Source organism: Panthera tigris, chromosome D1 (genome assembly GCF_018350195.1).
Source record: "Panthera tigris isolate Pti1 chromosome D1, P.tigris_Pti1_mat1.1, whole genome shotgun sequence".
Lineage (NCBI taxonomy): Eukaryota > Metazoa > Chordata > Mammalia > Carnivora > Felidae > Panthera > Panthera tigris.
This window is the reverse complement of record NC_056669.1, coordinates 88034162-88053869: the sequence shown is the minus strand read 5'-3', so window position 1 is coordinate 88053869 and position 19708 is coordinate 88034162. Positions and strand designations below refer to the sequence as shown.

Below are 19708 nucleotides of genomic sequence, written 5' to 3'. Positions count from 1 at the left end.
TTGCCAGCCAACCTATATTATAGGACACATTAAAGGAAATTCTTTAGCCGGAAGTAAATACCAGACAAGCATTTTGTATCTATATAGAGAAATGAAGAAGGCCAAAAAATGGTAAAATGAAAATGGGCAAATGCAAAAAGACTTTTTTCCCCGCATTTTTAAAACTAAAGTTTATGTGTGAAACATAATTGATTTGCTAAAGCAAAAACATATCAGACATATATGCTGGTGCTTATACCACATGTGGTAATAAAACATGACAACAAAGGCACAAAGGATAGAAGGGAGAAAATCGAGTATGTTGTTGTAAAGTTCTTACGTTACACATGAAGGGGTGTGATACAAATTTGAAGGTAGGCTGTGATGAGTTAAAGAATTATATCGTAAACCTTAAGGAAACCACCACGTAGAAAGAGAAAGGTAAAACAGAAATAAAATGGAATTAAAAAATTAAAAGGCAACCAATCCAAAAAAAAAAAAAAAAAGGTAAGAAAAAACAAAGGACAAAATTACTAAATGTGAATGGTCCAAACACCTTAATTAAAAGACAGAGTATGGATTAGATTAAAAAATAAGGGGGCGCCTGGGTGGCGCAGACAGTTAAGCATCCGACTTCAGCCAGGTCACGATCTCGCGGTCCGTGAGTTCGAGCCCCGCGTCAGACTCTGGGCTGATGGCTCGGAGCCTGGAGCCTGTTTCCGATTCTGTGTCTCCCTCTCTCTCTGCCCCTCCCCCGTTCATGCTCTGTCTCTCTCTGTCCCAAAAAAAAAAAAAAAAAAAAAAAAAAAAAAAAAAAAAAAAGTTGGAAAAAAAAAAAAAACGTTGAAAAAATAAGAAAATTATTTGCTGTCTGCAAGAAGTCAGTTTAAATATAAAGACAGGGACACCTCAGTGGCTCAGTCGGTTAAGCGTCTGACTTTGGCTCAGGTCCCGATCTCGCGGTTTGTGAGTTCGAGCCCCATGTCAGCCCCATGTGCTGACAGCTCAGAGCCTGGAGCCTGCTTCGGATTCTGTGTCTCCCTCTCTCTGTCCCTCTCCCACTATTGCTCTGTCTGTCTCTCTCCCTCAAAAAAAAAAATAAATTTTTTTAAAAATTAAAAAATACAAAGACAGATATATTAGAAGTAAAAAGATATAAAAACATCAATCAAAGAAATTTGGACTGACTGTATCAATATCAGATAAGGAAGCCTTCAGAGTAAGAAATATTACGCCAGGAATGAACAGGGACATTCCATGACGCATCTATTCATCAGGAACACATAAAATCCTAAATGTGTTCTGTGCCTAATAACACATCTTCAAGATGATATAATACCAACAGTACTCAAAGGGAAAACAGACAAATCCTAATCGTAACCAGGGATTCTCAACACTCTTCTTTCAAGAATGGACAGAACACGTAGGAAATCAGAAAGGATATGAAGACATGAACACTACTCCCAGCCAACTTCACCTGACATTTATAGAACACTCCTCAGAGGTAGAACACACATTCTTTTCAAATACACATGAAACATTCATCAAGATAGACCATATTACGACTCTAAAATCTCAACAAAAGTTAAGATTTACATCATACAAAGCATGTTCTCTAAGCACAATGGAGTTAAGCAAGAAATCATAAAAGAAAGGCTGAAAAGCCCTAAATATTTGGAAATTATATTTACACTTGCAAATGATTCATGGATCAAAAGACACATCACAAGGAAAATTAGAAAACATCTTGAATAGAAAGAAAAATAAAACACATCAAATTTTGTGGAATTCATCTAAAGCACTGCTGAAAGGGACCTTAAAAGCATTATATGCTTATGTTAGCATCAAGGTTTATTATATGATATTGATCTCAGCTTTCACCTTAGAAAACTAGGAAACTAAGGAGCAAATTAAACCCAAAGCAAACAGAAAAAAAAAAGGAATAAAGGTGGGAGCAGAAACCAATGAAAAGAAAATTAGAAAAACAATGAAGAAATTGTATGAAATTAGGTGACTGTTTGAAGAGATCAATAAAATTTATAAATCCCCAGCCAGATTGATCAAGAAAGTCAAAAGACACAAATTACTAACACTGAAAATGGAGACATCACTTCAGATTATATAATGTTAGAAGTACTATATACTAAGGTAATATTATAAACAACTTTATGCCAACGACCCCTTTATCCATAGTTCTGCTTTTCACAGTTTCAGTTACCCACAGTCAACAGCAGCCCAGAGGCAGATGATCCTCCTTCCGACATACTGTCAGAGGGTCATCAATACCCTAACACTATGTCCCAATGCCTACATCATTCACCGTGTGTCATCTCACCACGTAGGCATGTTATCACCTCACATCATAACGAGAGGGGCGAGTACAGCACAGTAAGATACTTAGAGACAGAGAGACCACATTCGCTTAACTTTTATTACAGTATTCTACTACAGTGTTCTATTTTATTATGATTGTTGTTAATCTCTATGTCTAATTTTGAAGTTAAGCTTTATCATAGGTATGTATGCACAGGAGAAAACATAGTATATACAGGGTTTGGTGCCATCAATGGTTGCAGGCATCCACTGGGGGTCCTGGAATGTATTCCCTGTGGATGAGGAGGGACTACTGAAAATTTTATCACTTAGATGACATAAACAAATTCCTTGAAAGACACAAACTACTCAAGCTCATTCCAGAAGAAATCGATACATCTATTTTTAAAAACTGAATCTGTAGTTAAGTCTTCCCACAAAGAAAATCAAAGGCCTAGACAGACAGTCTCATTGGTGAATTCTACCAAATAATTAAAAAGGAAATAAAATCAATTCTACCCAAACCTTTCAGAAAATAAAGGAGAAGGAAACATTTCCTAATTTATTCTGTGAGATCTGGTAACAAACCCAAGAAAAAAAAAAAACAAACATCTTTAAGAAAACCACAGGGTAGTATTATTCATGTGCACAGGTGTAACAATTCTTAGCAAAATTTTAGAAAATGGGATCAAGAAATATATAAGAAAATTAGTGATTGATGAGTTTTATACAAGGAATACAAGTTTATTCAACATCTGGAAATCAACCAAAATAATTCATCAAAATAACAGAATGAAAAAGGAAAGATTATCTCAAAAGATGTACAAAAGCATTTGACAAAATTCAACATCCGTTTATGCCTAAAACTCTCAGCAAATTAGGAATATGAATTTCCTCAACTTAAGGAATCTACAAAAAACCTACAACTAACATTAAAGACTGAATGTTTTCTCCTAAGACCAAGAACGAGGCAAAAATGTCTGCTTTTGCCATTTATATTCATCATTGTACCAGAGGTCTTAGCCAGTTCAAAAAAAGCAAGAAAATGAAATCAAAGCCATACAGATTGGAAAGAAAGAAAGAAAGAAAGAAAGAAAGAAAGAAAGAAAGAAAGAAAGAAAGAAAGAAAGAAAGAAAAGAAAAAAGAAAAGAAAACATCAGTTCATGCTAAAAATTCCGAAGTCTCCCAGCAACCTTAGTTTTAACTAATTTGCTGGGAGGTACATTACAAATTTCATAACCTGAAAGTTCATTTTGAAAAAGATATAAAAAATTAAAACTTGTATAAAGAAGAGTGATATCTAAGATATATGTAAAATCTAAAACATTTTTCAATCATTTTGGATTTTTTACTTTCTAAAATGTTAAGGATTGCTTTGTTCAGATATCATACCAAAAACATGATTTACTCAATACAATGGAATCGGTTTGTTTCTTATAAGAAAAGTGAACCAATTCTTTTCTTTAGTACTAAAATACACCCAGATGATGAAACCAAAATAAAAAGCTGCACAATGTGCCTTTGTAAGTAAAGGATTTCACAACAGTTAGCACATGTACTGTATTAAGTAAATTTAACTTTACTAACCTCTGACCAGACTTTGTCTAGCTTTTAAAACAGCTCCAAGGTCACAGTCAGTAGTAGCATATGCATGTGGTACAGTACTTTTAGATTCAGTTAACCTCTTGGCAATAACTCTTCGAATATTGCTAGCAGGGATTTCAGTGAATGTGCCCTGCAAAGAAATTGCAATCTGTCCATTAAACCATAAATGGAAGTGGAAAAAGCAAATTCTAATACTATAATCTAGTCTCAGTCACTTAACTCTTGGTAATTAAAGATTAACAGAGGAAAAATACTATTAAAAATTCTTAGTATAAGGAGGAATATAAGAAATCCAGAGAGCTTTAATTTTATAGTATACAACTGTAGAAAAAATTGGTAAAATCCATGTCTTAGTTATAAATGAGAATCTTATGTTACTTTGTATAAGATGATCAAAAAGAAATCTACCAGGTCATGAATAATTCTCCCATGGGTGTGTGTATGGGACAGAGACAGACAGACACACACATACCACTGTAAGCACCTTGTTACAAATATCACTTAATAAAACTCAAAGCATCCAACACATCAACAAACCAACAACAGACAATTCCTACTTATAAAAATGGTGTGCAGTAGAAAAAGATAGTGTACTGGATAATCTGCCAAACTATTTCTATTTTGGTTTGTAATTTAAAAAGAAATCCCATGAGTGTATTTCCTAAAAATTCATAATAAAAAGTATAAGTGAGATAATAAAATCTTCCTATAACTTACTATAGCTTTTCCACTCTGTTCTTTGAAACTCTAACAAAAAGCAGGATGGACATAAAACTACCTGTGATTCCTTCCTTGTCCTTCACTCCACTCTGGGACTAGATCACAGTCACTTCTAATCAAGCAGCTAAAAATATACCTGAGTCCTTAGGAAACTAAACACTTTATGTTAGTAAAGTATCTGTTCAGATAGAATGAATGCTCTCTGTATACCATAAAAATTGGAAAGTAAGGTTTATCTTCCTAATTTGAATAACCTACTTCTTAAAAACAAAGATTTGATTACACATAAATTTTTTGTATATGAAGTCACGAATCACGAATTTACATTAAAAATTGTTTCCCATGAAATTTATACTGTTTGCAAATTCTTTAAAATACTATACTGGAATATATTTCTCCATTAGAAAGAGCAAGATAGGTTTGTTTATTTTTTAAGTGCCCAGTTTTGTTTTTTTTTTCCCTTTCAGTTTTACATGAACCTGATTATCCTGCATTTCTTCTGATGGGAAACAAATGACATGAAAGATACTAAGAAAGGGAGGTAAAAAGAGGCAAAATGGAATATTCTGACAACAAAAAAGGGCTGTTACTGCCTCCATCTGAGAAAGAATGACTAGCTATACAGTATAGTTCTTCACAGTCAGAGTATCAATTCCCTCAGTCAAGGGGCGCCTGGGTGGCTCAGCCTGTTGAGCATCCGACTTCGGGTCAGGTCACCATCTAATGGTCCGTGAGTTCAGGCCCCACGTCAGGCTCCAGCTGACACTGTAGAGCCTGCTTTGGATCCTCTGTCCCCCCCTCTCTCTGCCAATCTCCCGCTCATGCTCTTTCTCTCTCAAAAATAAAAATAAACATTAAAATAAAACAGCCACAGATGAGGGCTAGTGGTGGCTACCAACTATTACTACCACACCAGAGAAAAGCTACGTGAAAAGCAGCATGATTAAAGAGCCTACTTATATGGCACTGGACTTGAAAGTTAGCACCACACAAACTGGGTTTGTGCTAGGAGTCTGCACGACATGAAGTATCTGGAGAATTTTTTCTTTATCACTGTTAGCTACTACTAAAATGGATTGGTAGAATTACACGTAAAACAGACAGCTGGGGTGCCTGGGTGGTTCAGTGAGTTAAGTGTCTGACTCTTAATTTTGGCTCAAGTCATGATCTTGCAGTTTCCTGAGTATGAGCCCCAAGTTGGGCTCTGGGCTGACGGTGCAGAGCCTGCTTGGGCTTCCCCCCCGCCCTCTCTCTCTCTCTCTCTCTCTCTCTGCCCCTCCCCCACTCATGATGTCTCTCTCTCTCTCTCCCAAAATAAATAAACTAAAAAAAAAAACCAAAAAACAGACAGTAATGGTTCTTATTGGGTTCCTAGTTCTCACTTAAGTCCGAAAACATAAAAATCTATTCAAATGATATTACCACTACATTCGGTTGTCCAGGAGTTGAGACCGGTGGGATCATCGGCCGTGTGTATGGTGGCATGGCCATGGCCTGTGGGGGCAGAGGCACTGCGGGAGTAGCTAGAGGGGCTGGGGTGGGTCTGGATTCAGTAATCTTGCCCGTTTCTTTCAACTGGACCAGTTTGAGAGCATCCCTGAAGAGAGAGATAACCACGATTAGCAACAAGGAATAGAAGAGAACGTTTAGAAAATGGAGATAAGGAGGGAAGGTACTGAAATAGAGAGATGTCAAGGCTGTGATGCAAAATGAATTACTTGAGTTACACAAGCAAATCTTATCTGGTCTGCTGATTCATATTATTCACCCAATGGCTACAATATTTGGACATTTTCAAAAAGCAAACAATTTGAATTATATCAAAGTTTTGGGCGTAGATACCTTTAAAAAGGAAATTAGTCCTTTTCTTGGGGGGGTGTCATTTGGTAGACGAACAATTCTCAAGCCATACTCTCATTCTTTATACTTGTCAAATAATTTTCACATGGCATTCAGAAAATGCCAAGTTTCTGATGACTTTTATTAGTATATTTACTAAATTACTGGATTTTCTAGTGTAAATAACCTTGTTATGGTCAGAAACTCATACCATTTTAAATATTGCTCAAAATGTTAACAGCATCATCTCATGAAATAAACCTACCCCACAGCATCATTCAGAATGAAAGATAACTAAACTAGTAACAGACTTAACCTGCATTAAAGGTATCTTTGTTTTTTAAAAGGATGTAAGTGGATTACTAAACATACCAAGCTTTCAATTCATGCTAAGTTATAGTGGGTATGAAATAGTACATTTTCTTAAACAAAATGCCTTCTCGAAAATTATAATACCTGACAATTTAAAAGAACTCTTTTCAAAAAACAGAATTTTATAGTAAAAAAAATGTTTTAATCTAAAAACTTTTTCAAAAAGGTTATGTAATCTAAAAACAACTTCAGGGTGACACTAATTTAAAGGTAATTTACATCCTTTAAATTTCTCAAACACGGTTAATTATTTGTTATTGTTTACTGAAAGAATTGCTGAGGGCAAAAACCTAGCATCTGCCGGGCATGTCTGAAATTATCCTTCCCCGAACAAAACGTTTTTACTTAATATGGCAACACGGTAGGCAGAATTCTGAGACGGATGACCCCAACATTCTTGTATACACAGAATTATTATCTGGTTACACACCCTGCATAATCCCTTGTGTGGGCCTGTGAGTATGATGGATGCCGCTCCCATGATTAGGTTACATGATGTGACAAACGTGACGGATTTTGTACACACGATTCAGGTCCCAAATCAGCTGACATGAAGTTAATCAAAAAGCAAAAGGAAAATTACCCTGGCAGGATCAGACACATCAGATAAGCCCTTTAAAAGGAACCAGAAATTCTTTCAAGAAGAGATTTGAATGGAGAGAGACTCTCCTGCGGGCACCGGAGAAGCAAACAGGCATTTGTGAACAGCCCGGGGAGATGACCATGGGGCAAGGACCTGAAGGAGGTCTCGAGGAGCTAAGACCAGTCAGTCCTTGGCTAAGACCCAGTAAGGGGCTAGAGTCCAACAGCCCCAAGGAACTGAATTCAGCCAACAACCACGTGAGCCTGGAAGAGGACTCCAACCTTCAGATGAAGCCCAAGCCCTGGGCCAACACCTTGATTTCAACCTTGTGACTATAAGCTGAGAACCCAGTCATGCTGGGCCCTGGCTTCTGACCTACAGAATTGTTAGATGATAAATAAACGTTGTTTTAAGTTACTAAGCTTGTTGTAATTTGTTATGCAGCAACAGAAAATTGACCCAGGCAGGAATGCTCCAACCTGAGGCACATTATTAGAGGAATCCCCCAATGGGTCCTAATAGCATTTTTAGGAAGGAGGGTCCATGCTTTATACCCGGTCGAGAAAGGGGTGCATGGAGTTAACACCAAATACAACTTACTTGCTTCAAAGTTAAAGAGCTGACATTTAATATGAGAGGTCAGCTGACGAAGAAACCTTAAATGTTTTATCATCTTGGATCCCTAACTAAGCATTCAAAGTGGGAGTAAAAGGGGCACCTGGGTGGCTCAGTCGGTTAAGCATCCAACTTCAGCTCAGGTCATGATCTCGCTGTCGTGGGTTCGAGCCCCACGTCGGGCTCTGTGCTGACAGCTCGGAGGCCAGAGGCTGCTTAAGATTCTGTGTCTTCCTCTCTCTCTGCCCCTCCCTGCTTGTGCTCTGTCTCTCTCTCTCAAAAATAAACATTAAAAAAAATTTTTTTAAGTGGGAGTAAAAGTAGAAAAATTAGCCTCTTATGTATGTATTGTGTTTATGCTAATTACATAATTTCATACCAGCCTGTGAGGGAGGTATTATTATTCCCAATTCAAAGATGAGTAAGTAGGCTCAGGGAGGTTAAATTCCAAGTCTAAGTCAGTATTTTTCAATCACCTACTCTGTTCCACGTGTCAAGGATACAGCGTTAAACAAGACACTTCCCATCAAACAGCTTTATTCTCTGTTATGTTAATCAGGCAAACAAATGACAGATAGTGATGTACTATGAAAAAAATAAAGCAGAATAACAGGATGAGTGACGGGTGAGGATGGGGGGCGCCTGGGTGGCTCAGTAGGGTAAGTGTCTGACTCTTGATTTCGGCTCAGGTCAGGATCTCACAGTTCATGAGACCGAGCCCTGCATCGGGCTCCATGCTGTCAGTGTAGATTCTCTCTCTCCATCTCTCTCTGCACTCTCCCCACCACTGCTTGCGCTCTCTCTCTCTTTCTCTCTCAAAATACATAAACTTAAAAAAAATAAAATAAAATAGGGCAGATGGTCAGGGAATGCCTGAGGAGGTGGTATTCACTGGAAAGACAAAGGAGCAAGCCTCGAGAAGAGCCCGGGGAAGCATGTTTCCAGGCAGGGAGAGCAGCCAGGGAAAAGGCCTCTCTTAACAACAGAAGGCAGGTCAGCACAAAGAGAGCAGTGAACAAGGGGAGGGGGTTAAAAGATGAAGCTGGAGAGGTGGGCAGCAAGCAGCCGCCAGGGCTGGCATCAAACCCAGGTATGGCCAACTTCAAAGCCTGTGCACGTTCTACCACTTTTCTAACAGCTCTATGCACATAGTATGCAAATATAAACCACGGCAGAGTCAGAATAATTTTTTCTCACATGAACAGATCAGAATAGAATTCAGCACATCTAGGATTAACAGCAAGTCTGGGACTGAATGAAAAAATGCAATCTATGTAATCCAAAGCTAAACGTAGGACCTCCTGACCATGGTCTCCAACCCACCACACAAAAAGTTAGCATGGGCATAACCGGAGGCAGTGCTGGTTTTCAGGGCATGGGCAACAACACGGTGACGGGAACAGAAAGGACCGGGGAGAGGAGGAGATACGTGGCCTAGGGAATGACCTTGTGTACCGATAAGGCCTTGAAGGACAAGCTTACTTCTGTTTGGAAATTAATTTTTAATTTAGATTTAGAACCAAAAGCACCAGTTTCCAGTTAATTATGATAACATTTACATATGAGGTAAATGACTGGCAGCATCATTTCTGGGGATTTATGCCATGAGCCAAAACCCTAGCCAGATAAATAAAAATATGAGCATGGATATATAAGGCCTCTCTGTTGATTCAGAAAAAATGCCTTCAATAGAAGATACTTAGCTTTTAAAGGTTCTTACAAATCACAGCTGAACGTTACTAGTCTCTTCCCATCATATAAAATACATCTCTCTCATAAAACCTATTACTAATGTGGGTTTTAAATCAAATTACAGTTTAGTATCAGAGTGGCATATCTAAAATACATTTTATTTTCTTTATATGGGGATCACTAGTTTACTCTCAGTTATCAGTTAAAAATAAGCAGATAAAAATAACAGGTAAAGAGACTAAAGAATCTAAAATGCCTGAATACACTGATTTAAGACTGGTCACACTAAACTGACACATCTTTATTTTTTTTTTTAATTTTTTTTAATGTTTATTTTTGAGAGAGAGCGCATGCGAGAGCGAGCGGGGGAGGGGCAGAGAGAGAGGGAGACACAGAATCCAAAGCCGGCTCCAGGTTGAACTGTCAGCACAGAGCCGGACGTGGGGCTCGAACCCATGAGCCGTGAGATCATGACCTGAGCCGCAGTCGGGCGCTCAACCGACTGAGCCACCAGATGCCCCTAAACTGACACTATCAGCATAGGTATTACTATTTTATCAAGAAAAAAAATAGTTTAGTTTCATTCTTGTAGTAATTAAGATTCTTGGGTAGAACAGCTCTTAGTAAAGAATAAAAGCAAGAAGTCATTAATCATAAACAAGAAAACAGAAAATCAATTCTGGCCACTGCTTCACAGTCAAGCTTTTATTGCTAATTTCACACTTACATACCTCATAAAGTATAAATGTTAACTATTGTTTAATAACAGCCAACAATTTAGTTTCTATAATGTAGAGAATGATTTTAATGATTCTGTCCATGAAATAATTAATCAGACTAGACTGAAGAATTAGGTAGGCATTAAAAGGTCTAAAAATTAGGAGAAAAACAAATACACCACACACTTCTGCACAACGGCAGAAGGCACCTTGGTGGTTCACTCAGGGTAGAATCTTCTCTACCAGGATCCCTTAGAGAGTAATTCATTTGGGTGGGCAATGACTTAGTTTTCGAAAGAAATACTACTACAAGAATGCTAGACACTTGCCTGTCACCCTGGTCAGATTTTTGATGCTGTGATATGAATACAAACATTAACTACAACTATGATTTGAGACACAGACATACCAAAGATGTTAGGTTACAGGCAAAGAACTTAAATATATTCTCTCTAAAGGTGGCCCCAGCGCTCGTTTTCCTAAAATACTACATACACAGGCAAAACAAAGTCCATAGGCTTTTGCGCAACATATATTCTGAGCGATGTGTTTGAGCAACATTAAAATAGCAACCCTAACACTTAGGATCTACTTCACAAATACAGTGCATCGGAGGCACTTCTTCAGCAGTTGGAACTGATTTTTCTATTCCACTTGCATTTTTAGTTAACAGTGGAAAAAGGTAGGATGTCCCTCCAAATTCCAAGAATGTGCGCTAAGGGATTTGGGGGGAAGCTTATGTCAAAGCCTGCAGTTTTTCAATCTTATCAGAATATGACATTTTTGTAGATGACGGCAAGTCAAAGGTTTTCCCAAAGTCCACCTTAATGTTAAACTTAAAACACAGGCATCTTTAGTAGCATACCAAGCAAAAATCCTGAATAATGCATCCTTTCAAGGATCGGTTTTTCTCACGAAATCTTTTGTAATGTGTCAAAGTTTGAAGACCAAAGGTTGACTCCCTTAGGATGCAGAGTTAAAGAATAAGGACAGGAAAGAGAACTGGATATGAGGAGGAGGAAGATGGCAAAAACATTAAACATGTAACTCTATTTTAACAGTGCTGCCTTTGGGTATACAGCAAGACAATACCATTTTGTTCTCTTTAATAAATGTTACATTACTGTTATAACTTCAACTGAGGTTTAAAAAAAAAGGTATGTGGGGGCGCCTGGGTGGCTCAGTCGGTTGAGCGAACGACTTCGGCTCAGGTCATGATCTCGCGGTCCGTGAGTTCGAGCCCCGCATTGGGCTCTGTGCTGACAGCTCAGAGCCTGGAGCCTGTTTCAGATTCTGTGTCTCCCTCTCTCTGCCCCTCCCCCGTTCATGCTCTGTCTCTCTCTGTCTCAAAAATAAACGTTAAAAAAAAAAAAATTTTTTTTTAAAAATAAAAATAAAAAAAAGGTATTTGTTCATCACCTATGTATTAAGCACACATGGAAAGAGAAGGGAGAAATGAAGAAAGCACTATTTCACTCCTCTGCTGTCACACCAATGAATTGCCTTCTAAAATGCCACCTGATAACCAACTTCAAAGACTTTTCTCAGATCACACGTTCTTAACTTTTTATCCAGTTCCTAGAAATCCTCCAAAACAGGAATGTCAGCCTTCTAAAAGTTTACCTCCCGATTATCTCAATTATAACTATTGCTCTACTACCTACCAAACCTCCCTCTCTAGTTCCAAAGTGTTTCCTGCAAATAACATTCACCTCGCTGATCCTGATGCCTGCACGGCTCATCAGCACTGATGATAAGCTTCAGAGCCACCCCATCACTCACGCCACTGAGACAAATACTTTCCCAAAGCCCTTATTGTATTTATGGAGCCAAAATTTCATGACCCGGATCAGAATCCCAACTTCAGTCCTTGACTGGTTGCTATCCTGGTCTATTGCTCCACATTCAGTCCTTTACGAAGGCTTCTGGATTCTGTCCGTAGAACACTGTCTGGGTCCGTAATCTCTCTTTTACTTCTTCCACACACATTCAATCATTTTTTATCTTTTACCTGAATTACTTTATAAGCCTATTAATCCATCTCCTTACCTCAAGTATTTTCCTACTCCAGTTTATCTTATGCAAATTTGCAAAATTAATCCTTCTAAGGTACAGCTATGATTATTTGACATTTCACCAAATCTTAATCGATGATTAATGAATTAAATATAGACTCTTTGTCCCATCCCTCAGAAATATAGGTGAGTATCCCTGGTTATAAAGAAAGATGCTTTATCCCATTTTTACAGGGAGTTTACTGAAACATAGACTGGTAGATTAATAAAATTAAGGTATGAATAGTAGATACGAAATAGGGATTAATGTGGGAGAAAAACTAGGCTTAACTGGCTACCGAGATACTTAATTTTAATTTTTTACGGCTACATTTTTAGGTTCTTTAACTAAAAATTCACAGCCTAGGATGCTCTTTTTCAGTCAGGAGTCAGGACAGCTGATTTCCTGCTCATGTAGTATGGCAGAACTTCACAGGATGTGTTTAAGAGAACCACAGACACATGTTTGATGAGCAAATCAATAAGGCTATCATACAGATAACTGAGACTATCTAAGAATTAAGGAGGTATCGCTCCCCATAAAAATAATACACAAACATAAACTAATGCTTTAATGAAGACTAAAATAACCAATGGAAAAAAAAAAAAAAAAAAAAAAAAGAAAGGTCCCTTGGTCCAGCACTGCCACTTAATAGTTTCATAACCCTTGCCCCATCGCAACTTAAAAACTTTTAAGCCAGTATCACCGATCACTTTTTATCAATATTATACGAACAGGGAATAAGCATATTGTTTTAAGACATTAACTCAATTTGAAGAATTTAATATTACTGCCATAGAAATATAACATATATCACTACTGCAATTTTACATTAGTTCATATGCCTAAAGGATTAACCTTTGTCTTCCCAATAGACCAAGTTTGAATAGAGCAGGCGCTATCTGTTCTCATACACTCCTGAAAGAAACAAAATTTAAACAAATGGTAAAACATATCAGCGTTCTTGAACAGGAAGACTCAGGATCATCAAGATATCAATTCTTCCCCAACGTAACTTACAATGCGATACAATCCCAATAAAAACACCATCATCCCCCTGCGGAGTCCCGTCAGCAGGGCAAATGAATGGTTTAAAATTCATTGGAAGAATAATAAAATAAGAATAAACCAAGAAAACTGGTCTACTGAAAAAGAAGAGCAAGGATAACTCTATCAAATTTTAAATCTTACTTGAGAATATTTATAATTAAGAGTGTGGTACTAAGCAAGTGAGGTACTAACTCATGGACAGTGAGATCAGTGCAACAGAAGACCTAAGAGGGCCAACTGCATATGGAAATCTCTTTGGTCATATCATTGACTAAATTCCAAACAGATAAGAATGAAAGTATTTTTAAAAGTATATATCTAGGTTTTAAAAATTTAAATGTGATCGCTAACTTATTTCAAGTAAACGTAGAACAATACAAAGGTTCACCACTCTGCACTCTAATTTTCTGCATTTATCACCATTTCTAAGGATCTGGCCTTGTTACCAAATTAGAACTGTTCTTCACTAATGCTGTAATTATTCAGAAACAACCCTTGCACAGAATATAATTTTACACTGCCAAAGCAATTAAAAATACAAAAGAACAGTATACATCCTTTTAAATCTTAACACTGAATAAGCTCTTCTTAAAATACTTTCAGAAAAGGATGATCATGATAAATAATGGAATTGGTTGTTACAAAAAGCACAAACAGGGGCACCTGGGTGGCTTGGTTGGTTAAACGTCTGACTCTTGATTTCAGCTCAGGTCATGATCTCACAGTTTTGGGAGTTTGAGCCCTGTGTCGGGCTTTGCGCTGACAGTGCAGAGCCTGCTTGGGACTCTCTTTCTGTCCCTTTCCTGCTTGCCTGCCCTCTCTGTCTCTCTCTAAATAAATAAATAAACTTAAAAAAATTTTTTTTAATTAAAAAAAAAAAAAAGCACAAACATACTCTTTAGTGAATATCCCCCGAGGGCCAGTGGCTGTGCCCTGGCTAGCATCCAGGGAGTGTTTTTCCAGAATATTACGGGCAGCTGGACTTAAACGGAACCTAAGAAGAAAACATGAAGAGATTAAGGAAACCAATAAACACTTACATTTGAATCAAATGTACATAAACGTCAACAATTTTGCTGAAACTTAGAAAAATAAAAACTTACAATGAAATTAAAATGACTCCCAGAGATAGTCACAGTAAAATAAATTAATCTGTACGAATCTGGTTTACTTTACTACCAAAACATTTCAGACAAATTTACTTAGTTACTATTTCAAAATACTCTTTCAATAAGAGTAAATATTCAGGGTGCCTGGGTGCCTCAATCAGTTGAGTGTCCAACTCTTAATTTCAGCTCAGGTCATGATTCCAGGGTCATGACCCTGTGTCATGAGGATTGTCAAGGATTGAGCCCTGCGTTGGGCTCCGCGCTGAGCCTGCTTAAGATTTTCATTCTCTCTCTCTCTCTCTGTCTGTCTCTCCCCCTCTGCCCACCTCCCCTGCTCTCACTCTCTCTCTCAAAAAAAAAAAAAAAAAAAGTAAATATTCAAAAGAGGAGAGTTTCTATTTCGAGTAATAATTTTTCAAATGGTTCCTAATCAAACACATCAATATGGAACTAGATAAATCATTCCTTCATTTTTTCTGTGTGTGGTAAAAATACATAAAATTTACAATTTAAAACATTTTTAGGTGTACAATTGAGTGGCATAAAGTACAATTACACCAGCCATCTCCAGAACTTTCATTCTCCCAAACTGAAACTCTGTCCCCATTAAACACGAACTCCCCACTCCCCTAGCTCCCAGCAGACAGCTTTCTACCCTCTTTACCAATTTGGCTACTCTGGGTAATTCACGTAAGTGGAATTACATTACATCTGTCTTTTTGGTGGTTGGCTTATTTTACTTAGCATAATGTCTTCAAGGTTCATCCATGTCATGGTATATGTGTCAGTGTTTCCATCCTTTCCAAAGCTGAGTAACATTTCATTGTATGTATACGGCACATTTTGGACACCTGAGTTGTTCCCATCTTTTGGCTACTGTGAATAACACTGCTATACGTGGTTATACAAATATCTCTGAGTTCCTGCTTTCAACTTTTTTGAGTATATACCGAGAAAAGGAATTGCTTGAGTATATACCAAGAAAAGGATCATATGGTAATTCTATTTTTAATTTTTTAGGAACTGCCATGCTGTTTTCCAGTGATTGCACCATTTTACATTCCTACCAACAGTGCACAACTGTTGTAATTTCTCTGTCAACACATTATTATTTTTTTTAACAATAGCCAATCCAATGAATGTGAAATGGTAGCTCGCTGTGGCATTGACTGGCAATTCCCTAATGATTAGGGACACTGAGCATCTTTTCACATGTTTATTGGCCATTCATACATCTTCTTTGGACAAAATATATATCTGAGTACTTGGCCTATTTTTTAAAAAAATTTTCTAATGTTTGTTTATTTTTGAGAGACAGAGACACAGAGCACCAGTGGGGGAGGGGCAGAGAGAGGGAGACCCAGAATCCGAAGCAGGCTCCAGGCTCTGAGCTGTCAGCACAGAGCCCGACGCGGGGCCTGAACCTGCAAACGGGGAGATCATGACCTGAGCCAAAGTCGGACGCTTAACCAACTGAGCCACCCAGGCACCCCTACTTTGCCTATTTTAATTGAATTGTTTGTTTTGTTGTTGTTGAATTGTATCCTTTATAGATTTCTAAAAGACATTAGTATTTACATGAAAGCATTATTTTAGATTTACTCCAAAGAGTTAAGAGGCAAAACACTTACGTTGATTATTAGACATGGAAACTGAGACATACCAAAAGGCCACACAACTACTGAATGTCCACTCTTCGATTATGACCGTTAGGCAAAGCAGCAGATACAAATAACTATACAGTTTGATGAAGATGTGACAATTGAAAATTGAATAAAAGGGGCTGGGTCCAGAAGTGTGTAACTAAAAAATGGAGAGGAAGGAACGTGGTACTTGCTCTAGTTTCGGGAAACAGCTCTAGGCGATATGGACTCAGTGCTATCAAATCTTTAGATTTTTCAGAAGAAACTGAAATTTTAGATTTTTTGTAAGATTAACTATAACCAATTCAGAACTTTTATTTAAGAAAATCACTGTGTGGGCCAACACCGTGCGGTTCGCAAGTCTGCTGCTTTATAACCTACACCCCCGGGTCTCAGACTCATTAAGTCTCTAGTGATGGATCGTCACAGAATGACAGAGTACACACTGTGGTCTCTGCAACAGGAGAAGAGCAGTAAACACAGCCAGGAGCCTGCCTCTGGTTTTCATGGTAAATGAAGGGAAGTTAAAGCAAGGAAGTCAGAAGTGCTGTGTAAACGGTGACGGGAATTTACAACTCAGCACTTCAAAATCACTGTGGATTTTTTTCTAACAAAAGCTGACATTGGTAAGCTGAAGGAAAAATTTTTTAAAAAGGAAAAATTCTGCACTTTTATTTAAGTCTGAAAGTGGTTCATAAGAGGACCCTTCTCGATGAAGAGCTTTTTCTTTAAAGTAATTTTGTATAATTACAGAGAATGTTAAAATAAATAAATGAACTTGTTAGAATTTTCTGAGTCCATCCATTTAAGCTATGCAAAGCTGAAATGAAATGGTGTTTGCTAAGTGTGTTATACAGGGATAAAATTGAGCTCTAATCTGTGTCAGACACTCACATGCAGAATAGTTGCAAAGAAATGCATGTTAAGATGCTAATTCCATTTTACTTAAAAAAATTTTTTAATGTTTATTTTTTGAGAGACACAGAGAGAGAGGGAGAGACAGAGAGAGAGAGAGAGAGAGAGAGAGAGAGAAAATGAATGAGTGGGGGAGGGGCAGAGAGAGAGGGAGATATAGAATCTGAAGCAGACTCCAGGCCCTGAGCTGTCAGCACAGACCCCGACATGGGGCTTGAACTCAGGAACTGTGAGATCATGACCTGAGCCGAAGTCGGAGTCTTAACTGACTGAGCCACCCAGGCACTCCTGCTAATTCCATTTTACATCAGTTATACATTTAAAACTGGAATTCACATTATGGTAACTAGAATTCCATGGATGAAAACACGATCTGAAATTTGGTATATTAAATTCCATCCCAGAAGGCTAAAACCCAATTCAAGTTCAACATGGACAACACAGACTGCTTTGTTCTCCACCAGGTGAGCAGAGCTTTCCTACTACCTGGAACAGGGCAGGTATTCAAGAACTATTTGTTTGTTGAATGAACAATGACATAAAATAATCATTCCTAGGCGTCAGTTACCTAAGAGAAAAAAAGGAAGATCTGCCACTTCATATATAAGGTACAAAGATGTTTGATAATGATTAAGATACCCTAGGAGTTGCCATCACTTTTGGTTTTGTTTTGTTTTTTTACATCAGCATCCAAATAAACATACTCACTGCAGTTTTCCCGGTATATGTTCCTTTTTGACAGGAGTAGAAATCTGTGGTTCTGGCGAGGGGCAAGGCACTGATGGTTTTGAAGCTGGTGATGGAGGACCTACATCTTTGGGGATTTCAACATGTTTCCAATCTTCTCCTTCTTCAACTAGCAAACCAATTAGTGCCCCTAGCCGTATATTTTTAGATCCTTCTTCGACCTATATTTCAAAAAGAAAATAACTGCAGAGATGGAAAGGCTCATGACCTCACGAAGTAGTTTACATAATTCTGTACTGATTAGAAAGATCTTAATTTGAGCTAAAATCTGCTCCCCAGTCAGCCTGCCTCCTCCTTCCACCCACCACCGTCCTTTCCTGCCTTCCCCCATGCATGCCTTCCTTCACCATTCTCCCTCTCCCAGTTATTCATGCGACAGCCTGAAAAAAAAATCCAGAATCTCTTCTCTGACAGCTTTCAAATATATAAGAGTGATCATACCATCTTCCTTTTGATGTCAATCGTACAAATCCAAACAGGAGACTATGGCTTTATCCCTCAACTACTTGTCTTTCCCAGACAGTTTCTACACAATGGCTTAGGAATTCCAGGAGCTCACGAGGAATTAACTCTCCTAAGTGAGTCCTACTGACTAATGTTAACATAAAATATGTTCAGTGAACAGTCTCTGGAGAAAAGAATATCCCATCGCATAAACAGAATTGGTTAACTACCCTGGTTAATGTTGGTTTCTGTCTTTCCCTATATTTAATTTTTTCCCTATGTATCTATTTACAAAACCTGAGAAATAAAATAAAACCCCACGAATTTTTACAAATACAACAGAAACACACTGGTGACTCAGCTAATCAAACAATTTTTCATAGATAATGTCAATTAAAAGAATAAATAAGATTGAAGTTAAAAAAAAACAATGTATTTTAAACATTTCAGCAGCATTCATTTATAAAGGAAGAGTTGCTTTTTATTTAGTTAGTAAGATAAGTCCCTAGAGAACCTTCAGATGACAATGTTTTTAAGTTCAGTACTGGAAGAAAATGTCATTCCTTTAAAATTTGTATTATTCTCTTTCAATTACATTAAATAAAGTTCATTACCGATGTAATGTAGTGAATAATAGAATGCGAGGCTGTAGGATGTTCACTAATAGAGTAATTATAAGAGCTTAACTCCTAAAATGGGCATGACATTTCTGATTAACATTAATTTTGATGGTTATCAGTATATGCACTAGTCTAAAAATAAATAAGGCATAAGTTCTGGAAGTTAGGAAGCTTTCAAAGTTTACTAATTACTGGTGGAGAAGAACAGAAATAACACTTTGATGAAGTGTTATACATATATAAGACACAGGTACATAAGATAAGGACATTTCATGAAGTGCGACCTGTGAAAAAAACACAAAACAACCCAAGAACAATTTGTTTAGCTGTCTGTCACATACTGAAAAGTTTTAGTTCTGTGGACTACTCGTTTTTTTTTTTTACTATTATGTCAAAAGGATAAATTAATATTATTTCAAATAAAATTTGTGTTTTAAAACAAAAAACACACTCAACATGGATCAAGAGTGGACAGGAGAGGAGTGCCCCATTGGTAAGGGTTGGAAAGTTGCGCTTGAAGGGCCAGCAGGAGGCTGGCAGGACTGGGGAGTGGACAGCGGACAGCAGGACAGCAGCGAAAGCGAAAATAGGCAGGAAGGCCTGGGGCAAACGTATTTCTCCACAGGACCACACACAGGCTGCTGAACTCCATCCCCAGACACAGACCCCAGGGATGGGGCCTCTTTC

The 19708-nt window shown here is 37.7% G+C and overlaps 1 protein-coding gene across 4 annotated transcripts in view; it reads right to left on the bottom strand.

Annotated features, from left to right (window-relative positions):
• The window catches only part of PDHX (pyruvate dehydrogenase complex component X), a 71451-nt gene that overhangs the window by 17248 nt on the left and 34495 nt on the right, over window positions 1-19708 (bottom strand). For all 4 annotated transcript variants that reach the window (XM_042957952.1, XM_007082050.3, XM_042957953.1 and 1 more), the window contains exons 4-7: window positions 17919-18118; window positions 14439-14537; window positions 6041-6215; window positions 3881-4028 (exon numbers count right to left, since the gene is read on the bottom strand). In XM_042957952.1, coding sequence (XP_042813886.1) covers window positions 3881-4028; window positions 6041-6215; window positions 14439-14537; window positions 17919-18118 — 622 coding nt within the window. The remainder of the gene's footprint in view (window positions 1-3880; window positions 4029-6040; window positions 6216-14438; window positions 14538-17918; window positions 18119-19708) is intronic.